The sequence below is a fragment of the Ranitomeya imitator genome, chromosome 1, assembly GCF_032444005.1.
Source record: "Ranitomeya imitator isolate aRanImi1 chromosome 1, aRanImi1.pri, whole genome shotgun sequence".
Lineage (NCBI taxonomy): Eukaryota > Metazoa > Chordata > Amphibia > Anura > Dendrobatidae > Ranitomeya > Ranitomeya imitator.
In genome coordinates, this window is record NC_091282.1 from 307,513,745 (window position 1) to 307,536,910 (window position 23,166).

General features: G+C 47.7%; 1 protein-coding gene across 1 annotated transcript; it reads right to left on the bottom strand.

Annotated features, from left to right (window-relative positions):
• Positions 1-443: 443 nt before the first annotated feature.
• Positions 444-9,231, bottom strand: LOC138663290 (DNA-directed RNA polymerase II subunit RPB1-like). The gene is made up of 3 exons (XM_069749499.1): positions 9,086-9,231; positions 7,301-8,053; positions 444-1,323 (listed from the first exon to the last, which is right to left on the bottom strand). The coding sequence occupies exons 1-3, from the start codon at positions 9,229-9,231 to the stop codon at positions 444-446; spliced, it is 1,779 nt and encodes a 592-aa protein (XP_069605600.1).
• Positions 9,232-23,166: the final 13,935 nt, after the last annotated feature.

The window sequence follows — 23,166 nt, forward strand, 5'->3', positions numbered from 1 at the left end:
GCTGCCGGGGCAGTCGGGGGTCTGTGCGGGGCTGTCGGGGGTCTGCCAGCGCTGCCGGGGGGCTGCCACGGCTGTCGGGGGTCTGTGCGGGGCTATCGGGGGTCTGCCTGGGCTGTCGGGCATCTACCGGGCCTGACAGGGGTCTGTGCAGGGCTGTTGGGGGTCTGCCAGTGCTGTCGGGGATCTGTGCAGGGCTGTCGGGGGTCTACCAGGGCTGTTGGGGTTCTGCCGGCGCTGTCGGGGGTCTGTGCGGGGCTGTCAGGGGGTCTGTGTTGGTCTGCCGAGGCTGTCGGGGGTCTACCGGGGCTGTCGGGGGTCTGTGCGGGGCTGTTGAGGGTCTGCCTGGGCTGTCGGGGATCTGTGCGGGGCTGTCGGGTGTCTGTGAGGGGCTGTCTGTGGTCTGCAGTGGGGCTGTTGGGGGTCTGTGCGGGGCTGCCAGAGGTCTACCGGGGCTGTCGGGGGTCTGCCGGGATTGTCGGGGTTCTGCCGGGATTGTCGGGGTTCTGCCGGCACTGTCCGGGGTCTGTGCGGGGCTGTCGGGGGTCTGTGCGGGGCTGCCAGGGCTGTTGGCGGTCTGCCGGGGCTGTCGGGGGTCTGTGCGGGGCTGTTGGGGGTCTGCAGCGGAGCTGTCGGGGGTCTGTGCGGGGCTTCCGGGGGTCTACCGGGGCTGTCGGGGTCTGGGCGGGGCTGTCGGGGGTCTGCCGGGGCTGTCGGGGGGTCTGCAGCGGGGCTGCTGGGGGTCTGTGTGGGGCTGCCGGGGGTCTACTGGGGCTGTCGGGGTTCTGCTGGCACTTTCGGGGGTCTGTGCGGGGCTGTCGGGGGGTCTGTGAGGGGCTGCCAGGGTCTGACGGGGGTCTGTGCGGGGATGTCGGGGGTCTGCCGGGGCTGTCGGGGGTCTGTGCGGGGCTGCCAGAGCTGTCGGGGGTCTGTGCGGGGCTGTTGGGGGTCTGCAGCGGAGCTGTCGGGGGTCTGTGCGGGGCTATCGGGGGTCTGCCTGGGCTGTTGGGGTTCTGCCGGCGCTGTCGGGGGGTCTGTGCGGGGCTGTCGGGGGGTCTGTGAGGGGCTGCCGGGGGGTCTGTGCGGGGCTGTCGGGGGTCTACCGGGGCTGTTGGGGTTCTGCTGACGCTGTCGGGGGTCTGTGCGGGGCTGTCGGGGGGTCTGTGTGGGTCTGCCGAGGCTGTCGGGCGTCTGCCGGGGCTGTCGGGGGTCTGTCCGTGGCTGTTGAGGGTCTGCCTGGGCTGTCGGGGATCTGTGCGGGGCTGTCGGGTGTCTGTGAGGGACTGTCTGGAGTCTGCAGCGGGGCTGTCGGGGGTCTGTGTGGGGCTGCCGGGGGTCTACCAGGGCTGTCGGGGGTCTGCAGGGGTTGTCGGGGTTCTGCCGGCGCTGTCGGGGGTCTGTGTGGGCTGTCGGGGGTCTGTGTGGGGCCGCCAGGGCTGTCGGGGGTCTGCCGGGGCTGTCAGGGGTCTGTGCGGGGCTGTCGGGTGTCATGATCCCAATGGCAGGGGATCACAAAAGGACAAGCACAAAAAACAAAACAAGCTCTAGGGTGATGGAAACTGAGCTGACCGCGATCCTGAACCTCAACACACAACTAGCTGTAGCCGGGGAACGTGCCTACGATGATTCCTAGACGTCTCGCGCCAGCCGAAGAACTAACTTTCCCTATTAGAAGAAACACAGACCTCTCTTGCCTCCAGAGAAACACCCCACAGAAATAGCAGCCCCCCACATGTAATGACGGTGAAATGAGAGGAAAGCACATACGTAGTTATGAAAACAGATTCAGCAAAATGAGGCCCGCTAAAACTAGATAGCAGAGGATACAAAAGTGAACTGCGCGGTCAGCGAAAAACCCTACAAAAAACCATCCTGAAATTACTTGAACTCATGTTCCAACTCATGGAACATGAGGAGTAATATCAGCCCACTAGAGCAACCAGCAAAAAGGAATCACATATCTGCAAGCTGAACTAAGACAAAAATTAAGCAAAACGTGGAACAGGAAAATCAAAAACTTAGCTTGTCCTGAAGAATACAGAAGCGGGAAGCAGAGGTAACAAGACACACTGATTACATTGATAGCCGGCGAGGAAATGACAAGAAAGCCAGGTTAAATAGGAAACTCCCATATCCTGATAGAACAGGTGGACACCAGAGACCGCAGAGAACACAAGTCACCCAGTACCATCTGTAACCACCAGAGGGAGCCCAAAAACATAATCCACAACAGTACCCCCCCCTTGAGGAGGGGTCACCGAACCCTCACGAGAACCACCAGGGCGACCAGGATGAGCCCTATGAAATGCACGGACCAAATCAGCAGCATGAACATCAGAGGCAACCACCCAAGAATTATCCTCCTGACCATAACCCTTCCACTTGACCAAATATTGGAGTTTCCGTCTGGAAACACGAGAATCCAAGATCTTCTCCACAACATACTCCAATTCTCCCTCCACCAGCACCGGAGCAGGAGGCTCAAGCGAAGGAACAACAGGTACCTCATACTTCCGCAACAACGACCGATGGAACACATTATGAATAGCAAACGATGCCGGGAGATCCAAACGAAACGACACAGGGTTAAGAATTTCCAAGATCCTATAGGGACCGATGAACCGAGGCTTGAACTTAGGAGAAGAGACCTTCATAGGAACAAAACGAGAAGACAACCACACCAAGTCCCCAACACGAAGTCGAGGACCCACGCGGCGACGGCGATTAGCAAACTGCTGAGCCCTCTCCTGGGACAACTTCAAATTGTCCACCACATGACTCCAAATCTGATGCAACCTATCCACCACCATGTCCACTCCAGGACAATCAGAAGGCTCCACCTGACCAGAGGAAAAACGAGGATGAAACCCCGAATTACAAAAGAAAGGAGAAACCAAGGTAGCAGAACTAGCCCGATTATTAAGGGCAAATTCGGCAAGCGGCAAAAAGGTAACCCAGTCATCTTGATCAGCAGAAACAAAACACCTTAAATAAGTTTCCAAGGTCTGATTAGTTCGTTCCGTCTGGCCATTCGTCTGAGGATGGAATGCAGACGAAAAGGACAAATCAATGCCCATCTTAGCACAGAACGTCCGCCAAAATCTAGACACAAACTGGGATCCCCTGTCAGAAACGATGTTCTCCGGAATCCCATGCAAACGAACCATGTTCTGAAAAAACAGAGGGACCAACTCAGAGGAGGAAGGTAACTTAGGCAAGGGTACCAGATGAACCATCTTAGAAAAGCGGTCACACACAACCCAGATGACGGACATTTTTTGAGAGACAGGGAGATCCGAAATAAAGTCCATGGAAATGTGCGTCCAAGGCCTCTTCGGGATAGGCAAAGGTGACAACAATCCACTGGCCCGAGAACAGCAAGGCTTAGCCCGAGCGCAAACTTCACAAGACTGCACAAAAGAACGCACATCCCTCGACAAGGAAGGCCACCAAAAAGACCTGGCCACCAAGTCTCTAGTACCAAATATTCCAGGATGACCTGCCAACACAGAAGAATGGACCTCGGAGATGACTCTACTGGTCCAATTATCCGGAACGAACAGTCTTTCAGGCGGACAACGATCAGGTTTATCCGCCTGAAACTCCTGCAAAGCACGTCGCAAGTCTGGGGAGACAGCCGACAAAATCACCCCATCCCTAAGGATACCAGTGGGCTCAGAATTTCCAGGGGAGTCAGGCACAAAACTCCTAGAAAGAGCATCCGCCTTCACATTCTTTGAACCTGGCAGGTATGAAACCACAAAATCGAAACGGGAGAAAAACAGTGACCAACGAGCCTGTCTAGGATTCAGACGCTTGGCAGACTCAAGGTAAATCAGATTTTTGTGATCAGTCAAGACCACCACACGATGTCTAGCACCCTCAAGCCAATGACGCCACTCCTCAAATGCCCACTTCATGGCCAAAAGCTCCCGATTACCAACATCATAATTCCGCTCAGTGGGCGAAAACTTTCTAGAAAAGAACGCACATGGCTTCATCACTGAGCAATCGGAGCTTCTCTGTGACAAAACCGCCCCCGCTCCAATCTCGGAAGCATCAACCTCAACCTGAAAAGGAAGCGAAACATCTGGCTGACGCAACACAGGAGCAGAAGAAAACCGGCGCTTAAGTTCCTGAAAGGCCTCCACAGCCGCAGGAGACCAATCAGCAACATCAGCACCCTTCTTAGTCAAATCCGTCAAAGGCTTAACAACACTAGAAAAATTAGTTATGAAACGACGATAAAAATTAGCAAAGCCCAAGAACTTCTGTAGACTCTTAAGAGATGTAGGCTGCGTCCAGTCACAAATAGCCTGAACCTTGACGGGATCCATCTCAATAGTAGAAGGGGAAAAAATATACCCCAAAAAAGAAATCTTCTGGACTCCAAAGAGACACTTTGAACCTTTTACAAACAAAGAATTGGCCCGCAGGACCTGAAACACCTTCCTGACCTGCTGAACATGGGACTCCCAGTCATCCGAAAAAACCAAAACATCATCCAAATACACAATCATAAATTTATCCAGATATTCACGGAAAATATCGTGCATAAAGGACTGGAAGACAGAAGGAGCATTAGAAAGTCCAAAAGGCATCACCAAATACTCAAAATGGCCCTCAGGCGTATTAAATGCGGTTTTCCACTCATGACCCTGCTTTATCCGCACAAGATTATACGCACCCCGAAGATCAATCTTAGTGAACCATTTAGCCCCCTTAATGCGAGCGAACAAATCAGTCAACAATGGCAAAGGATACTGATATTTAACTGTAATCTTATTCAAAAGACGGTAATCTATACAAGGCCTCAAGGAACCATCTTTTTTGGCCACAAAAAAAAAACCTGCTCCCAAAGGGGACGAAGATGGACGGATATGTCCCTTTTCCAAGGACTCCTTAACATAATCCCGCATAGCAGTATGCTCTGGCCCGGACAGATTGAACAAACGACCTTTAGGAAATTTACTGCCAGGAATCAAATCTATAGCACAATCGCAATCCCTGTGAGGAGGAAGCGAATTGAGCTTAGGCTCCTCAAAAACATCCCGATAATCAGACAAAAATACCGGAACCTCAGAAGGAGTAGATGAAGCGATAGAAATCGGAGGTGCATCATCATGAACCCCCTGACATCCCCATCTTAACACAGACATCGTTTTCCAGTCCAAGACTGGGTTATGAGTTTGTAACCATGGCAGACCAAGCACTAAGACATCATGTAAATTATACAGTACCAGGAAGCGAATCACCTCCTGATGAACGGGAGTCATACGCATGGTCACTTGTGTCCAGTACTGAGGTTTGTTCATAGCCAAAGGTGTAGAGTCAATTCCTTTCAAAGGAATAGGGACTTCCAGAGGCTCCAGAGTAAACCCACAGCGGTTGGCAAATGACCAATCCATAAGACTCAGGGCAGCGCCTGAATCCACATAGGCATCGACGGAAATGGCTGATAATGAACAAATCAGAGTCACAGACAGAATGAACTTAGACTGTAAAGTACTAATGGCAACAGACTTATCAACCTTTTTTGTGCGTTTAGAGCATGCTGATATAACATGAGCTGAATCACCACAATAAAAACACAACCCATTTTTCCGCCTATAGTTTTGCCGTTCACTTCTGGACTGAATTCTATCACATTGCATTGTCTCAGGTGCCTGTTCAGAAGACACCGCCAAATGGTGCACAGGTTTGCGCTCCCGTAAATGCCGATCAATCTGAATAGCCATAGTCATAGACTCATTCAGACCTGTAGGCGCAGGGAACCCCACCATGACATCTTTAATGGCCTCAGAAAGGCCATCTCTGAATCTTGCAGCCAGGGCGCACTCATTCCACTGAGTAAGCACCGACCATTTCCGAAATTTCTGACAATATATTTCTGCTTCATCTTGCCCCTGAGAGAGAGCCAATAAAGCTTTTTCAGCCTGAATCTCTAGGTTAGGTTCCTCATAGAGCAAACCCAATTCCAGAAAAAACGCATCCACATTGAGCAACGCAGGGTCCCCTGGTGCCAATGCAAATGCCCAATTCTGAGGGTCACCCCGCAGGAAAGATATAACAATCTTGACTTGCTGAGCAGGGTCTCCAGAAGAGCGAGATTTCAAAGAAAGAAACAACTTGCAATTGTTCCTAAAATTCAGAAAACTAGATCTATCTCCAGAAAAAAACTCTGGGATAGGAATTCTAGGTTCAGACATAGGAGCATGTACAACAAAATCTTGTATATTTTGAACCTTAGCAGCAAGATTATTCAGGCTGGAAGCCAAACTCTGGACGTCCATGATAAACAGCTGAGGTCAGAGCCATTCAAGGATTAAGAGGAGGTAAGACGCAGCCAGGCTGCAATTAAGGCTATGCAGCAAACTCTGAGGGGAAAAAAAAAAAAAAAAAACTTCCTCAGACTACTTTTCCTCCTACTTCAGCCAATACGATTACCACTTTTTGGCCGGCTATACTGACATGATCCCAATGGCAGGGGATCACAAAAGGACAAGCACAAAAAACAAAACATGCTCTAGGGTGATGGAAACTGAGCTGACCGCGATCCTGAACCTCAACACACAACTAGCTGTAGCCGGGGAACGTGCCTACGATGATTCCTAAACGTCTCGCGCCAGCCGAAGAACTAACTTTCCCTATTAGAAGAAACACAGACCTCTCTTGCCTCCAGAGAAACACCCCACAGAAATAGCAGCCCCCCACATGTAATGACGGTGAAATGAGAGGAAAGCACATACGTAGTTATGAAAACAGATTCAGCAAAATGAGGCCCGCTAAAACTAGATAGCAGAGGATACAAAAGTGAACTGCGCGGTCAGCGAAAAACCCTACAAAAAACCATCCTGAAATTACTTGAACTCATGTTCCAACTCATGGAACATGAGGAGTAATATCAGCCCACTAGAGCAACCAGCAAAAAGGAATCACATATCTGCAAGCTGGACTAAGACAAAAATTAAGCAAAACGTGGAACAGGAAAATCAAAAACTTAGCTTGTCCTGAAGAATACAGAAGCGGGAAGCAGAGGTAACAAGACACACTGATTACATTGATAGCCGGCGAGGAAATGACAAGAAAGCCAGGTTAAATAGGAAACTCCCATATCCTGATAGAACAGGTGGACACCAGAGACCGCAGAGAACACAAGTCACCCAGTACCATCTGTAACCACCAGAGGGAGCCCAAAAACAGAATCCACAACAGTCGGGGGTCTGTGCAGGGCTGTCGGGGGTCTGCCGGGGCTGTCCGGGGATCTGCAGCGGGGGTCTGTGCGGGGCTGCCGGGGGTCTACCGGGGCTGTCGGGGTTCTGCCGGCGCTGTCGGGGGGTCTGTGCGGGGCTGCCGGGGGTCTGCCGGGGCTGTCGGGGGTCTGCCGGTGATCTGTGCGGGGCTGTCGGTGGTCTGCTGGGGCTGTTGGGGGTCTATGCAGGGCTGTCGGGGGTCTGCAGCGGGGCTGTCGGGGGTCTGCCGGTGATCTGTGCGGGGCTGCTGGGGGTCTGTGCAGGGCTTTTGGGGGTCTGCCGTGCTGCCGGGGGGCTGCTGGGGCTGTCGGGGGTCTGTGCGGGGCTGTCGGGGGTCTGCCTGGGCTGTTGGGGGTCTACCGGGCCTGCCTGTCGGGGGTCTGCTGGGGCTCTTGGGGTTCTTCCGGCGCTGTCGGGGGTCTGTGCGGGGCTGTTGGGGGGTCTGTGTGGGGCTGCCGGGGGTCTGCTGGGGCTGTCGGCGGGCTGTCGGGGGGGGCTGTGGGGCTGTTGGGGGTCTGCCTGGGCTGTCGGGGATCTGTGCGGGGCTGTCGGGGGTCTGTGCGGGGCTGTCGGGGGTCTGCAGCGGGGCTGACGGGGGTCTGTGCGGGGCTACCGGGGGTCTACCGGGGCTGTCGGGGGTCTGTATGGGACTGTCGGGGGTCTGTACGGGGCTGGCAGGGGTCTGCCGGCGCTGTCGGAGGTCTGTGCGGGGCTGTTGGGGGTCTGCCAGGGTTGTCAGGGTTCTGCCAGCGCTGTCGGGGGTCTGTGCGGGGCTGTCGGGGGTCTGTGTGGGGCTACCAGGGCTGTCAAGGGTCTGCCAGGGCTGTCAGGGGTCTGTGCGGGGCTGTTGGGGGTCTGCAGCAGGGCTGTCGGGGGTCTGTGCGGGCCTGCCGGGGGTCTGCCGGGGCTGTCTGCGGGGCTGTGCGGGGCGGTTTTTAAAGAGGGTAAATCACTGCTCATATAGTAAATAATCCATAATCTCACTGCTTGTACAGTAAATAATCCATAGTCTCACTATTCGTATAGTAAATAATCCATAGTCTCACTGCTCGTACAGTAAAGAATCCATAATCACTGCTCATACAGTATGAATCCAGTCTCACTGCTCATACAGTAAAGAATCCATAGTCTCACTATTCATATAGTAAATAATCCATAGTCACACTACTCATACAGTAAAGAATCCATAGTCTCACTATTCGTATAGTAAATAATCCATAGTCGCACTATTCATAGAGTATTAATCTATAGTCTTACTGCTTGTACAGTAAAGAATCCATAGTCTCACTTCTCATACAGCAAAAAATCCAAAGTCTCACTGCTCATATAGTATGAATCCAGTTTCACTGCTCATACAGTAAAGAATCCATAGTCTCACTATTCATATAGTAAATAATCCATAGTCACACTGCTCATACAGTAAAGAATCCATAGTCTCACTATTCATATAGTAAATAATCCATAGTCGCACTGCTCATAGAGCTATGGATTCATAGTCTCACTGCTCGTACAGTAAAGAATCCATAGTCTCACTGCTCGTATAGTATGAATCTATAGTCTCACTGCTCGTACAGTAAATAATCCATAGTCTCTATTCGTATAGTAAATAATTCATAGTCTTTGCTCGTACAGTAAAGAATCCATAGTCTCACTGCTCGTACAGTTAAGAATCCATAGTCTTAGTGCTTGTACAGTATGAATTCATAGTCTCATTGCTCGTACAGTATGTACCCATAGTCTCACTGCTCGTACCGTAAAGAATCCATAGTCTTACTGCTCGTACAGTATAAATCCATAGTCTCACTGCTTGTACAGTAAAGAATCCATAGTCTCACTGCTCGTACCGTAAAGAATCCATAGTCTTACTGCTCGTACAGTATAAATCCATAGTCTCACTGCTTGTACAGTAAAGAATCCATAGTCTCACTGCTCGTACAGTAAAGAATCCATAGTCTAACTGCTCGTACAGTAAAGAATCCATAGTCTCACTATTCGTATAGTAAAGAATTCATAGTCTCACAATTCGTATAGTAAAGAATTCATAGTCTCACTATTCAAACAGTAAAGAATCAATGTAAGAGTCAACGTAACTTGCATTTATTTGAGAAAATATCGGAAATGCCAGGAAAATTTAGAAAACGTTGCTATTTTCAAACTTTTAATTTTTATGCCCTTAAATGATAAAACTACAGTTGAAAACAGAAGTTTACATACACTATATAAAAAGACACATATACATGTTTTTCTCAATACCTGACATGGAATCAGAATAAACCTTTCCCATTTTAGGTCAATTAGGATTACCATAAATATTATTATTTGCCAAATTAATCCATAGTCTCACTATTCATATAGTAAATAATCCATAGTCGCACTGCTCTACATCCAGGAGCATTTGGCAAGAGGGTTTATTAGGAAGTCAGTGTCACCAGCAGGGGCAGGGTTCTTCTTCGTGGAGAAGAAGAACGGAGAATTACGTCCTTGCATAGATTACAGGGGTCTTAACGCCATCACTGTTAGGAATAAGTACCCGCTGCCCCTGATTTCTGAGCTTTTTGATAGGCTAAGGGGAGCTAAGGTATTTACCAAATTAGACCTGCGGGGAGCTTATAACCTGATTCGCATCCGTGAGGGGGACGAATGGAAGACGGCGTTTAACACCAGATATGGGCACTATGAGTATCTGGTGATGCCTTTCGGGCTCTGTAATGCCCCAGCCGTTTTCCAAGAATTTGTCAATGACATCTTCCGGGATATGCTTTTTACCTCGGTCGTAGTCTATCTGGATGATATTCTCATCTTCTCTCCAGATAACGACTCCCACCGGAGAGATGTTGGCAGAGTCTTCGACCTCTTACGGGCAAACTCTCTTTACGCAAAGTTGGAGAAGTGTGTGTTTGAGCAGGAGTCTTTACCTTTCCTGGGCTATATCATCTCCGCCCAGGGATTGGCTATGGATCCTGCCAAACTACAGGCTGTGATGGACTGGCAAGAACCCCATTCGCTTAAAGCGGTGCAGCGCTTTATGGGGTTCATTAATTATTACCGCCAGTTCATTCCCCACATCTCAACTTTGGTAGCTCCCTTGGTAGCCCTCACCAAGAAGGGAGCAAATCCCAAAGTGTGGTCTGAAGAGGTCTCCAGGGCCTTTTTTTGTATTAAGTCTCATTTTGCTAGCGCTCCCATCCTACATCGTCCCGATGTCGATAAGCCGTTTATAATGGAGGTGGATGCCTCTTCCGTTGGTGCAGGAGCAGTCCTCTTCCAAAAGGATGCTGTTGTGAATTCCGCTCTTGGGCTCCCTGCGGTGGTTGTAAGTGGCACTTTTGTGAGTTCTGCTCTTGGGCTCCCTCCGGTGGTTTTAAGTGGTATGGCTGCTCCTTGGATTTAGCAGCCTGCAGCTGCTTCCACTGATTGTCTTTCTGCTCGGCTATTTATGCCTGGCTCTTCCCTTCAGCAGTGCCACTTATCAATGGTTCCTGGTTGGATTCACATCTCTCTTGGATTTCCCTGATATCCTGACCAGTTCAGCAAAGATAAGTCCTTTCTTTGCTCCTTTCTGTCCACATGTTGTGGACTTATTCGTTCTGTGCATTCTATGTTTTGTCCAGCTTGTCAGTATGGATTAATTCAGTTAAGCTGGAAGCTCTGGGCAGCAGATTTACCCTCCACACCTTTAGTCAGGTGTGGAGATTTTTGTAAACTCTGTGTGGATTTTTGTAGTTTTTAATACTGACCGCACAGTATTCCGTCCTGTCCTATCTATCTAGTTAGACTGGCCTCCTGTGCTAAATCCTGGTTTCATTCTACGTATGTTTTTTCCCTCTCCACTCACTGTCATTACTTGTGGGGGGCTATCTATCCTTTGGGGATTTTCTCTGAGGCAAGATAGTTTTCCTGTTTCTATCTTTAGGGGTAGTTAGTTCTCAGGCTGTGACGAGGTGCCTAGGGAGTGACAGGAGCATCCCACGGCTACTTCTAGTGTTGTGTTGAGCTTAGGGACTGCGGTCAGTACAGGTACCACCTCCTTCAGAGCTCGTCCCATGTTGCTCCTAAACCACCAGTTCATAACAGTACAAGTGGCCAAAAATGAATTAAATGCATCTCAAAAGAAGGAAAAAAAAATTCTGAGCCATTTTTTTTCTGTGCTCTGTTTTGTCTTTTTTTTCCTCTTGATCTCTGGGTGGTTCAGGATTTATGCTCTGGCATGGATGTCCAGGGTTTGTTTTCTCGTGTGGATCAACTTGCTGCAAGAGTACAGAGTATCCAAGATTATGTTGTCCAGACTCCGGCTTTGGAGCCTAAAATTCCTACTCCTGATTTGTTTTTTGGGGACAGATCCAAGTTTTTGAACTTTAACCCCTTTCTGACATCGGACGTACTATCCCGTCGAGGTGGGGTGGGCCCCCATGACCATGGACGGGATAGTACGTCCAGCGCGATCGGCGGCGCTCACGGGGGGAGCGCCGCCGATCGCGGCCGGGTGTCAGCTGCCTATCGCAACTATGTGCCAGGAGCGGTCACGGACCGCCCCCGGCACATTAACCCCTGGCACACCGCGATCAAAGATGATCGCGATGTGCCGGCGGTGCAGGGAAGCATCACGCAGGGAGGGGGCTCCCTGCGGACTTCCCTGAGCCCCCCGCAGCAACGCGATTTGATCGCGTTGCTGCGAGGGTCTCTCTACCTCCCTCCCTGCCTGCTCGAGCCCCGGATCCAAGATGGCCGCGGATCCGGGTCCTGCAGGGAGGGAGGTGGCTTCAGAGAGCCTGCTCAGAAAAAAGACAGATATAAATAACCATGGTACCGCTGAAAACGTCATCTTGTCCCGCAAAAAACGAGCCGCCATACAGCATCATCAGCAAAAAAATAAAAAAGTTATAGTCCTGAGAATAAAGCGATGCAAAAATAATTATTTTTTCTATAAAATAGTTTTTATCGTATAAAAGCGCCAAAACATAAAAAAATGATATAAATGAGGTGTTGCTGTAATCGTACTGACCCGAAGAATAAAACTGCTTTATCAATTTTACCAAACGCGGAACGGTATAAACGCCTCCCCCAAAAGAAATTCATGAATAGCTGGTTTTTGGTCATTCTGCTCACAAAAATCGGAATAAAAAGCGATCAAAAAATGTCACGTGCCCGAAAATGTTACCAATAAAAACGTCAACTCGTCCCGCAAAAAACAAGATCTCACATGACTCTGTGGACCAAAATATGGAAAAATTATAGCTCTCAAAATGTGGTAACGCAAAAAATATTTTTTGCAATAAAAAGCGTCTTTCAGTGTGTGACGGCTGCCAATCATAAAAATCCGCTAAATAACTCGCTATAAAAGTAAATCAAACCCCCCTTCAGCACCCCCTTAGTTAGGGAAAAATTAAAAAAATGTATTTATTTCCATTTTCCCATTAGGGTTAGGGCTAGGGTTAGTGCTAGGGTTAGGGCTAGGGTTAGGGCTAGGGTTAGGGCTAGGGCTAGGGTTAGGGCTAGGGTTAGGGCTAGGGTTAGGGCTAGGGTTAGGATTAGGTTTAGGGTTAGGGCTAGGGTTAGGGCTAGGGTTAGGGTTAGGGCTAGGGTTAGGGCTACAGTTTGGGTTGGGGCTAAAGTTAGGGTTCGGGTTCGGGCTAAAGTTACAGTTAGGGTTTAGATTACATTTACAGTTGGGAATAGGGTTGGGATTAGGGTTAGGGGTGTGTCAGGGTTAGAGGTGTGGTTAGGGTTACTGTTGGGATTAGGGTTAGGGGTGTGTTTGGATTAGGGTTTCAGTTATAATTGGGGGGTTTTCACTGTTTAGGCACATCAGGGGCTCTCCAAACGCGACATGGCGTCCGATCTCAATTCCAGCCAATTCTGCGTTGAAAAAGTAAAACAGTGCTTCTTCCCTTCCGAGCTCTCCCGTGTGCCCAAACAGGGGTTTACCCCAACATATGGGGTATCAGCGTACTCAGGACAAATAGGACAACAACTTTTGGGGTCCAATTTCTCCTGTTACCCTTGGGAAAATACAAAACTGGGGGCTAAAAAATAATTTTTGTGGGAAAAAAAGGATTTTTTATTTTCACGGCTCTGCGTTATAAACTGTAGTGAAACACTTGGGGGTTCAAAGTTCTCACAACACATCTAGATTAGTTTCCTGGGGGGTCTAGTTTCCAATATGGGGTCACTTGTGGGGGGTTTCTACTGTTTAGGTACATTAGCGGCTCTGCAAATGCAATGTGACGCCTGCAGACCATTCCATCTAAGTCTGTATTCCAAATGGCGCTCCTTCCCTTCCGAGCTCTGCCATGCGCTCAAACGGTGGTTCCCCCCAACATACGGGGTATCAACGTACTCAGGACAAATTGGACAACAACTTTTGGGGTCGAATTTCTCCTCTTACCCTCGGGAAAATACAAAACTGGGAGCTAAAAAATAATTTTGGGGGGAAAGATTTTTTTTTTTAATTTTCACGGCTCTGCGTTACAAACTGTAGTGAAACACTTGGGGGTTCAAAGCTATCACAACACATCTAGATGAGTTTCTTAGGGGGTCTAGTTTCCAAAATGGTGTCACTTGTGGGAGGTTTCTACTGTTTAGGTACATTAGGGGCTCTGCAAATGCAATGTGACACCTGCAGACCATTCCATCTAAGTCCTCATTCCAAATGGAGCTCCTTCCCTTCCGAGCCCTCCCATGCGCCCAAACAGTGGTTCCCCTCCACATATGGGGTATCAGCGCACTCAGGACAAATTGGACAACAAATTGTGGGGTCCAATTTCTCATGTTACCCTCGGGAAAATACAAAACTGGGGGCTAAAAAATAATTTTTGTGGGAAAAAATTTTGTTTTATTTTTACGGCTCTCCATTATAAACTTCTGTGAAGCCCTTGGGGGGTCATAGCGCTCAGCACACATCTAGATAAGTTCCTTAGGGGGTCTACTTTCCAAAATGGTGTCAGTTGTGGGGGGTTTCAATGTTTAGGCACATCAGTGGCTCTTCAAACGCAACATGGCGTCCCATCTCAATTCCTGTCAATATTGCATTGAAAAGTCAAACGGCGCTCCTTCCCTTCCGAGCTCTCCCATCTGCCCAAACAGTGGTTTACCCCCACATATGGGCTATCAGCGTACTCAGGACAAATTGTACAACAACTTTTGGGGTCCAATTTCTTCTCTTACCCTTGGGAAAATAAAAAATTGGGGGCGAAAAGATAATTTTTGTGAAAAAATATGATTTTTTATTTTTACGGTTCTACATTATAAACTTCTGTGAAGCACTTGGTGGGTCAAAGTGCTCACCACACCTCTAAATAAGTTCCTTAGGGGGTCTACTTTCCAAAATGGTGTCACTTGTGGGGGGTTTCAATGTTTAGGCACATCAGGGGCTCTCCAAACGAAACATGGCATCCCATCTCAATTCCAGTCAATTTTGCATTGAAAAGTCAAATGGCACTCCTTCGCTTCCGAGTTCTGCCATGCGCCCAAACAGTGGTTTATCCTCACATGTGGGGTATTGGTGTACTCAGGACAAATTGTACAACAATGTTTGGGGTCCATTTTCTCCTGTTACCCTTGGTAAAATAAAACAAATTGGAGCTGAATTACATTTTTTGTGAAAAAAAGTTAAATGTTCATTTTTATTTAAACATTCAAAAAATTCCTGTGAAGCACCAGAAGGGTTAATAAACTTCTTGAATATGGTTTTGAGCACCTTGAGGGGTATAGTTTTAGAATGGTGTCACACTTGGGTATTTTCTATCATATAGACCCCTCAAAATGACTTCAAATGAGATGTGGTCCCTAAAAAAAAATGGTGTTGTAGAAATGAGAAATTGCTGGTCAAATTTAACCCTTATAACTCCCTAACAAAAAAAAATTTTGGTTCCAAAATTGTGCTGATGTAAAGTAGACATGTGGGAAATGTTACTTATTAAGTATTTTGTGTGACATATCTCTGTGATTTAATTGCATAAAAATTAAAAGTTGGAAAATTGCGAAATTTTCATAATTTTCGCCAAATTTTCATTTTTTTCATAAATAAACGCAGGTACTATCAAAGAATTTTTACCATTGTCATGAAGTACAATATGTCATGAGAAAACAATGTCAGAATCACTGGGATCCGTTGAAGCGTTCCAGAGTTATAACCTCATAAAGGGACAGTGGTCAGAATTGTAAAAATTGGCCCGGTCATTAACGTGCAAACCACCCTTGGGGGTAAAGGGGTTAAAAATAACTGCAAATTGTTTTTTGCTTTGAAACCCCGTTCTTCTGGTGATCCCATTCAGCAAGTTAAAATCATCATATCCTTGCTGCGTGGTGACCCTCAGGACTGGGCATTCTCCCTTGAATCAGGGGATCCGGCATTGCTGAATGCAGACGCATTTTTTCAAGTGCTCGGATTATTGTATGACGAACCTAATTCTGTGGATCATGCAGAAAAAACCCTGTTGGCCCTGTGTCAAGGTCAGGAAGCGGCAGAATTATACTGCCAGAAATTTAGGAAATGGTCTGTGCTCACTATATGGAATGAGGATGCTCTGGCTGCTATTTTCAGAAAAGGTCTTTCTGAAGCCCTTAACCCCTTAGTGACAGAGCCAATTTGGTACTTAATGACCAGGCCAATTTTTGCAATTCTGACCACTGTCACTTTATGAGGTTATAACTCTGGAACGCTTCAACGGATCCCGCTGATTCTGAGATTGTTTTTTCGTGACATATTGTACTTCATGTTAGTGGTAACATTTCTTCGATATTACTTGCGATTATTTATGAAAAAAACGGAAATATGGCGAAAATTTTTAAAATTTTGCAATTTTCAAACTTTATATTTTTATGTCCTTAAATCAGAGAGATATGTCATGAAAAATAGTTAATAAATAACATTTCCCACATGTCTACTTTACATCAGCACAATTTTGGAAACAAAATTTTTTTTTGTTAGGGAGTTATAAGGGTTAAAAGTTGACCAGCAATTTCTCATTTTTACAACACCATTTTTTTTTAGGGACCACATCACATTTGAAGTCATTTTGAGGGGTCTATATGATAGAAAATAATGAAGTGTGACACCATTCTAAAAACTACACCCCTCAAGGTTCTCAAAACCACATTCAAGAAGTTTATTAACCCTTTACGTGCTTCACAGGAACTGAAACAATGTGGAAGGAAAAAATGAACATTTAACTTTTTTTTGCAAACATCTTAATTCAGAACCATTTTTTTTATTTTCACAAGTGTAAAAACAGAAATGTAACCATAAATTTTGTTATGCAATTTCTCCTGAATACGCCAATACCCCATATGTGGGGGTAAACCACTGTTAGGGCGCACCGCAGAACTTAGAAGTGAAGGAGCGCCGTTTGACTTTTTCAATGCAGAATTGGCTGGAATTGAGATCGGACACCATGTCACATTTAGAGAGCCCCTGATGTACCTAAACAGTGGAAACTCCCCACAAGTGACACCATTTTGGAAACTAGACCCCTTAAGGAACTTATCTAGATGTGTGGTGAGCACTTTGAACCCCCAAGTGCTTCACAGAAGTTTATAACGTAGAGCCGTGAAAATAAAAAATCGCTTTTGTTTACACAAAAATGATCTTTTCGCCCACAAATTCTTATTTTCACAAGGGTAACCGGAGAAATTAGACCACAAAAGTTGTTGTGCAATTTCTCCTGAGTACGCTGATACCCAATATGTGGGAATAAACAACTGTTAGGGCGCACCGCAGAGCTTGGAAGAGAAGGAGTGCCGTTTTACTTTTTCAATGTAGAATTGGCTGGAATTGAGATTGGACGCCATGTCGCGTTTGGAGAGCCCCTGATTATTATTATTATTATTTATTATTATTATTATACATTTTTATAGCGCCATTTATTCCATGGCGCTTTACATGTGAATACGGGGCAAATATAGACAAATACATTAAACATGAGCAGATAACAAGGCACACGAGTACATAAGGAGGGAGGACCCTGCCCGCGAGGGCTCACAGTCTGCAGGGGGTGGGTGAGGATACACTAGGAGAGGGAAGAGCTGGCTGTACGGCTGTTCAGTAGGTTGAGGATCACTGCAGGCTGTAGGCTTGTCGGAAGAGATGAGTCTTCAGGTTCTTTTTGAATGTTTCTATGGTAGGCGCAAGTCTGATGTGTTGGGGTAGAGAGTTCCAGAGTATGGGGGAAGCACGGGAGAAGTCTTGGATGCGGTTATGGGAAGAAGAGATGAGAGGGGAGTAGAGAAGGAGGTCTTGGGAGGATCGGAGGTCGCGTGTAGGTAGGTACCGGGAGACCATGTCACAGATGTATGGAGGAGACAGGTTGTGGATGGCTTTGTATGTCAGTGTGAGGGTTTTGAACTGGAGTCTCTGGGCGATAGGAAGCCAGTGAAGGGCTTGACACAGGGGAGAGGCTGGGGAATAGCGGGGGGACAGGTGGATTAGTCGGGCAGCAGAGTGTAGGATGGATTGGAGTGGTGCCAGAGTGCTAGAGGGGAGTCCAGAGAGTAGGAGGTTGCAGTAGTCGAGGCGGGAGATGATAAGGGCATGCACTAGCGTTTTTGCAGTGTTGCGGTCAAGGAAAGCACGGATCCGGGAAATATTTTTGAGTTTGAGACGACAGGAGGAGGCAAGGGCTTGGATATGTGGCTTGAAAGAGAGGGCAGAGTCGAGGATCACCCCGAGGCACCGGGCGTGTGGGACTGGGGATAGTGAGCAGCCATTGACATTGATGGATAGGTCTGGTGGAGGGGTAGAGTGAGATGGGGGAAAGATGATGAATTCTGTTTTGTCCATGTTCAGTTGTAGAAAGCGAGCAGAAAAGAAGGCTGAAATGGCAGACAGACAGTGCGGGATTTTGGTAAGCAAGGAGGAGAGGTCAGGTCCGGAGAGGTAGATCTGCGTGTCGTCAGCGTAGAGATGGTACTGCATACCGTGGGATTCTATGAGCTGTCCCAGGCCGAAAGTGTAGATGGAGAAGAGTAGGGGTCCTAGAACAGAGCCTTGAGGAACACCGACTGACAAGGGGCGAAGTGAGGAGGTGGTGTGGGGGAGGGAGACACTGAATGTTCGGTCTGTCAGATATGACGAGATCCAGGAAAGGGCCAAGTCTGTGATGCCAAGGGATGAGAGGATTTGTAGCAAAAGGGAGTGATCTACAGTGTCAAAGGCAGAAGACAAGTCCAGGAGAAGGAGGACAGAGTAGTGTCGCTTGCTCCTGGCAGTTAGTAGGTCATTGGTGACTTTAGTTAGGGCAGTTTCAGTTGAGTGATGGGAACGGAAGCCTGATTGTAACCGATCAAAGAGGGAGCAGGAGGAGAAGTGGGAGGACAGTTCAAGATGGACGTGTTGCTCCAGCAATTTGGAGGCATAAGGGAGAAGAGATATTGGGCGATAGCTAGACACAGAGGATGGGTCGAGGGAGGGCTTTTTGAGGATGGGTGTGATCTTGGCATGCTTGAAGGATGAGGGAAAGACACCTGTTGTGAGTGAGAGGTTGAAGAGGTGCTTTAGGGTTGGGATGAAGACCGTGGAAAGGTTAGGGATGAGGTGGGATGGGAGCGGGTCAAGCGTGCAGGTGGTGAGGTGTGATCTTGACAGGAGGGTGGAGAGCTGATCTTCTGTCATGGTGGAGAAGCTGGTTTTGGAGGAGCAGGGTTGAGCAGCTAAGAGGGGTAGTGGGCGCTGTGGGCCAAAGCTTTCTCTGATCGTATCGATCTTCTGTTTAAAGAAAGAGGCGAAGTCATCAGCAGAAATGAGGGGGGAGGGAGGAGGTGCGGGGGGACGGAGTAGAGAATTGAAAGTGTTGAAAAGCTGTTTAGGGTTGTGGGACAGGGAGGATATGAGGGATGAGAAGTAAGTTTGTTTTGCGGCAGTGAGCGCAGACTTGAAGCTGGCGAGGGACTGCTTGTATGCAGTGAAGTGGTCGGCAGAGCGGGATCGCTTCCATCTCCGCTCAGCAATCCTGGAAGCCCGTCTCAATTCTTTGGTCAGGCTGGTCAGCCAGGGCTGCCTGTTAATTGTACGAGTTTTACTATGCATGAGTGGGGCGGCCGAATCGAGTGTTGTTGTTATTGTGGTGTTATAAAAAGTGGCAGCAGCATCTGTGTCATGAAGGGAAGCTATGTCTGTGAGAGGGAGAAGGGACTCAGAGAGTGATTGTAAGTTGAGATGTTTGAGATTTCTGCGAGGGTGAGTGAGTTTGTGGAGTGGGGGTTGCACACTAGGAGAGGAGAGGGACGAGAATGTCAGTAGGTTGTGGTCAGACAGGGGGAGGGGTGTGTTAGTGAGGTTAGTAAGGGAGCAGAGGCGGGTGAAGATGAGGTCCAGCGTGTGGCCATCTTTGTGAGTGGCCTCAGAGGACCATTGAGTGAGGCCAAAGGAGGCAGTCAGTGATAAAAGTTTAGAGGTAGCTGAGGTGAAAGTGTCAATGGGGACATTGAAATCACCCATGATGATAGTGGGGATGTCAACAGAGAGGAAATGAAGTAGCCAGGTGGTGAAGTGGTCGAGAAAGGTGGAGATGGCTAGTTCTGGGGGGCGGTAGATGACAGCCAGCTGGAGGTTGGAGGGAGAATAGATGCGGACAGAGTGCACCTCAAACGAGGGAAGAGTAGCGGAGGGTGGTAGCGGGATTGGAGTAAAGGAGCAGGTGTCGGACAGGAGCAAGCCAACTCCTCCACCGCGTTTGTTGCTGGGGCGAGGGGTGTGAGAGAGGTGGAATCCGCCATAGGAGAGCGCAGCTGGAGAGGCCGAGTCAGAGGGGGTGAGCCAGGTTTCAGTGAGGCCGAGGAAGGAGAGTTTGTTGGTGATGAAGAGGTCATGGATAAATGTCAGTTTGTTGCAGATGGAGCGTGCGTTCCATAGTGCTCCAAGTAGGGGGAGCTGGGGAGTGGGGGCTGGATGAATGGTTATGAGGTTGTCGTGGTTGGGAAAACGTGCGGAGGATCGTGGCAGGGGGTTAGAAACGAGTGTGGGGATGAATTGGGGAGGGCCGGGATTTGGGGATATGTCACCAGCAATGAGGAGTAACAGACAGATCATTAGAAGGTGGGAGCAGGATAGGACATGATGTGGCCGTGTGTGTCTGGATAAAAAGGATTGTATGTGGAGGAACAGTTCTGAGGGGAAGGTGATATGGCTGGGGAGTATGGAGGAAGAAATGACTAGTTCCTTACTAGGAGGAGGGATTGCAGGAGATTGTAAGAAGGAAAGTAGTATGGGGGTGAAAGTGAAAAGAAATCGAAACATTGTAGTGGTCGGTGTTCTGTTACCTTCCAGTCAATTCCAGTCCAATTCAGTCTAATTCAGAATCATAATTAAAAAGATGTAATTTAAAAGATGGAAGTTAAAAGATGAATTTGCAGCAGACTGAGTCTATAGCAGACTCCTGCATGTGAATATATCCCCAGTTAAGGGCAATCAGGTGTGAATGAGGGGGTGGCTGGGTATGGGAGACCAGATGTAGAGAGTTAAGCAAAGGTCATAAAGTGAGGGAGGGGTAAGACTGACCACTCAAAGAGATGCCAGGATCACACAATGAGAGACATGAAAACAGGTCGTGGAAACAAGCTGATAGGTAAGAAAGCATACTAAAAGGATTATATGTGCTGCACCAAGACACTCAGATCCTGGGGAAGCATAGAAAATCAATGCAGTATACAGAGATATTCTGGAGCCAGGGAGAGCTGGGTAAAGTCAGTGCATACCATGGAAAATCAATGCAGTATACAGAGATATTCTGGAGCCAGGGAGAGCTGGGTAAAGTCAGTGCATACCATGGAAAATCAATGCAGTATACAGAGATATTCTGGAGCCAGGGAGAGCTGGGTAAAGTCAGTGCATACCATGGAAAATCAATGCAGTATACAGAGATATTCTGGAGCCAGGGAGAGCTGGGTAAAGTCAGTGCATACCATGGAAAATCAATGCAGTATACAGAGATATTCTGGAGCCAGGGAGAGCTGGGTAAAGTCAGTGCATACCTGTGGGAAGAGGAGAACAGCTCGATTAGATGGTGCAGATGATGATAATATTGTAGTAGTGATGAGTAGCCAAATGCATTCTAGAATTCAGTCTAATTCAGAATCATAATTAAAAAGATGTAATTTAAAAGATGGAAGTTAAAAGATGAATTTGCAGCAGACTGAGTCTATAGCAGACTCCTGCATGTGAATATATCCCCAGTTAAGGGCAATCAGGTGTGAATGAGGGGGTGGCTGGGTATGGGAGACCAGATGTAGAGAGTTAAGCAAAGGTCATAAAGTGAGGGAGGGGTAAGACTGACCACTCAAAGAGATGCCAGGATCACACAATGAGAGACATGAAAACAGGTCGTGGAAACAAGCTGATAGGTAAGAAAGCATACTAAAAGGATTATATGTGCTGCACCAAGACACTCAGATCCTGGGGAAGCATAGAAAATCAATGCAGTATACAGAGATATTCTGGAGCCAGGGAGAGCTGGGTAAAGTCAGTGCATACCATGGAAAATCAATGCAGTATACAGAGATATTCTGGAGCCAGGGAGAGCTGGGTAAAGTCAGTGCATACCATGGAAAATCAATGCAGTATACAGAGATATTCTGGAGCCAGGGAGAGCTGGGTAAAGTCAGTGCATACCATGGAAAATCAATGCAGTATACAGAGATATTCTGGAGCCAGGGAGAGCTGGGTAAAGTCAGTGCATACCATGGAAAATCAATGCAGTATACAGAGATATTCTGGAGCCAGGGAGAGCTGGGTAAAGTCAGTGCATACCTGTGGGAAGAGGAGAACAGCTCGATTAGATGGTGCAGATGATGATAATATTGTAGTAGTGATGAGTAGCCAAATGCATTCTAGAATTCAGTCTAATTCAGAATCATAATTAAAAAGATGTAATTTAAAAGATGGAAGTTAAAAGATGAATTTGCAGCAGACTGAGTCTATAGCAGACTCCTGCATGTGAATATATCCCCAGTTAAGGGCAATCAGGTGTGAATGAGGGGGTGGCTGGGTATGGGAGACCAGATGTAGAGAGTTAAGCAAAGGTCATAAAGTGAGGGAGGGGTAAGACTGACCACTCAAAGAGATGCCAGGATCACACAATGAGAGACATGAAAACAGGTCGTGGAAACAAGCTGATAGGTAAGAAAGCATACTAAAAGGATTATATGTGCTGCACCAAGACACTCAGATCCTGGGGAAGCATAGAAAATCAATGCAGTATACAGAGATATTCTGGAGCCAGGGAGAGCTGGGTAAAGTCAGTGCATACCATGGAAAATCAATGCAGTATACAGAGATATTCTGGAGCCAGGGAGAGCTGGGTAAAGTCAGTGCATACCATGGAAAATCAATGCAGTATACAGAGATATTCTGGAGCCAGGGAGAGCTGGGTAAAGTCAGTGCATACCTGTGGGAAGAGGAGAACAGCTCGATTAGATGGTGCAGATGATGATAATATTGTAGTAGTGATGAGTAGCCAAATGCATTCTAGAATTCAGTCTAATTCAGAATCATAATTAAAAAGATGTAATTTAAAAGATGGAAGTTAAAAGATGAATTTGCAGCAGACTGAGTCTATAGCAGACTCCTGCATGTGAATATATCCCCAGTTAAGGGCAATCAGGTGTGAATGAGGGGGTGGCTGGGTATGGGAGACCAGATGTAGAGAGTTAAGCAAAGGTCATAAAGTGAGGGAGGGGTAAGACTGACCACTCAAAGAGATGCCAGGATCACACAATGAGAGACATGAAAACAGGTCGTGGAAACAAGCTGATAGGTAAGAAAGCATACTAAAAGGATTATATGTGCTGCACCAAGACACTCAGATCCTGGGGAAGCATAGAAAATCAATGCAGTATACAGAGATATTCTGGAGCCAGGGAGAGCTGGGTAAAGTCAGTGCATACCATGGAAAATCAATGCAGTATACAGAGATATTCTGGAGCC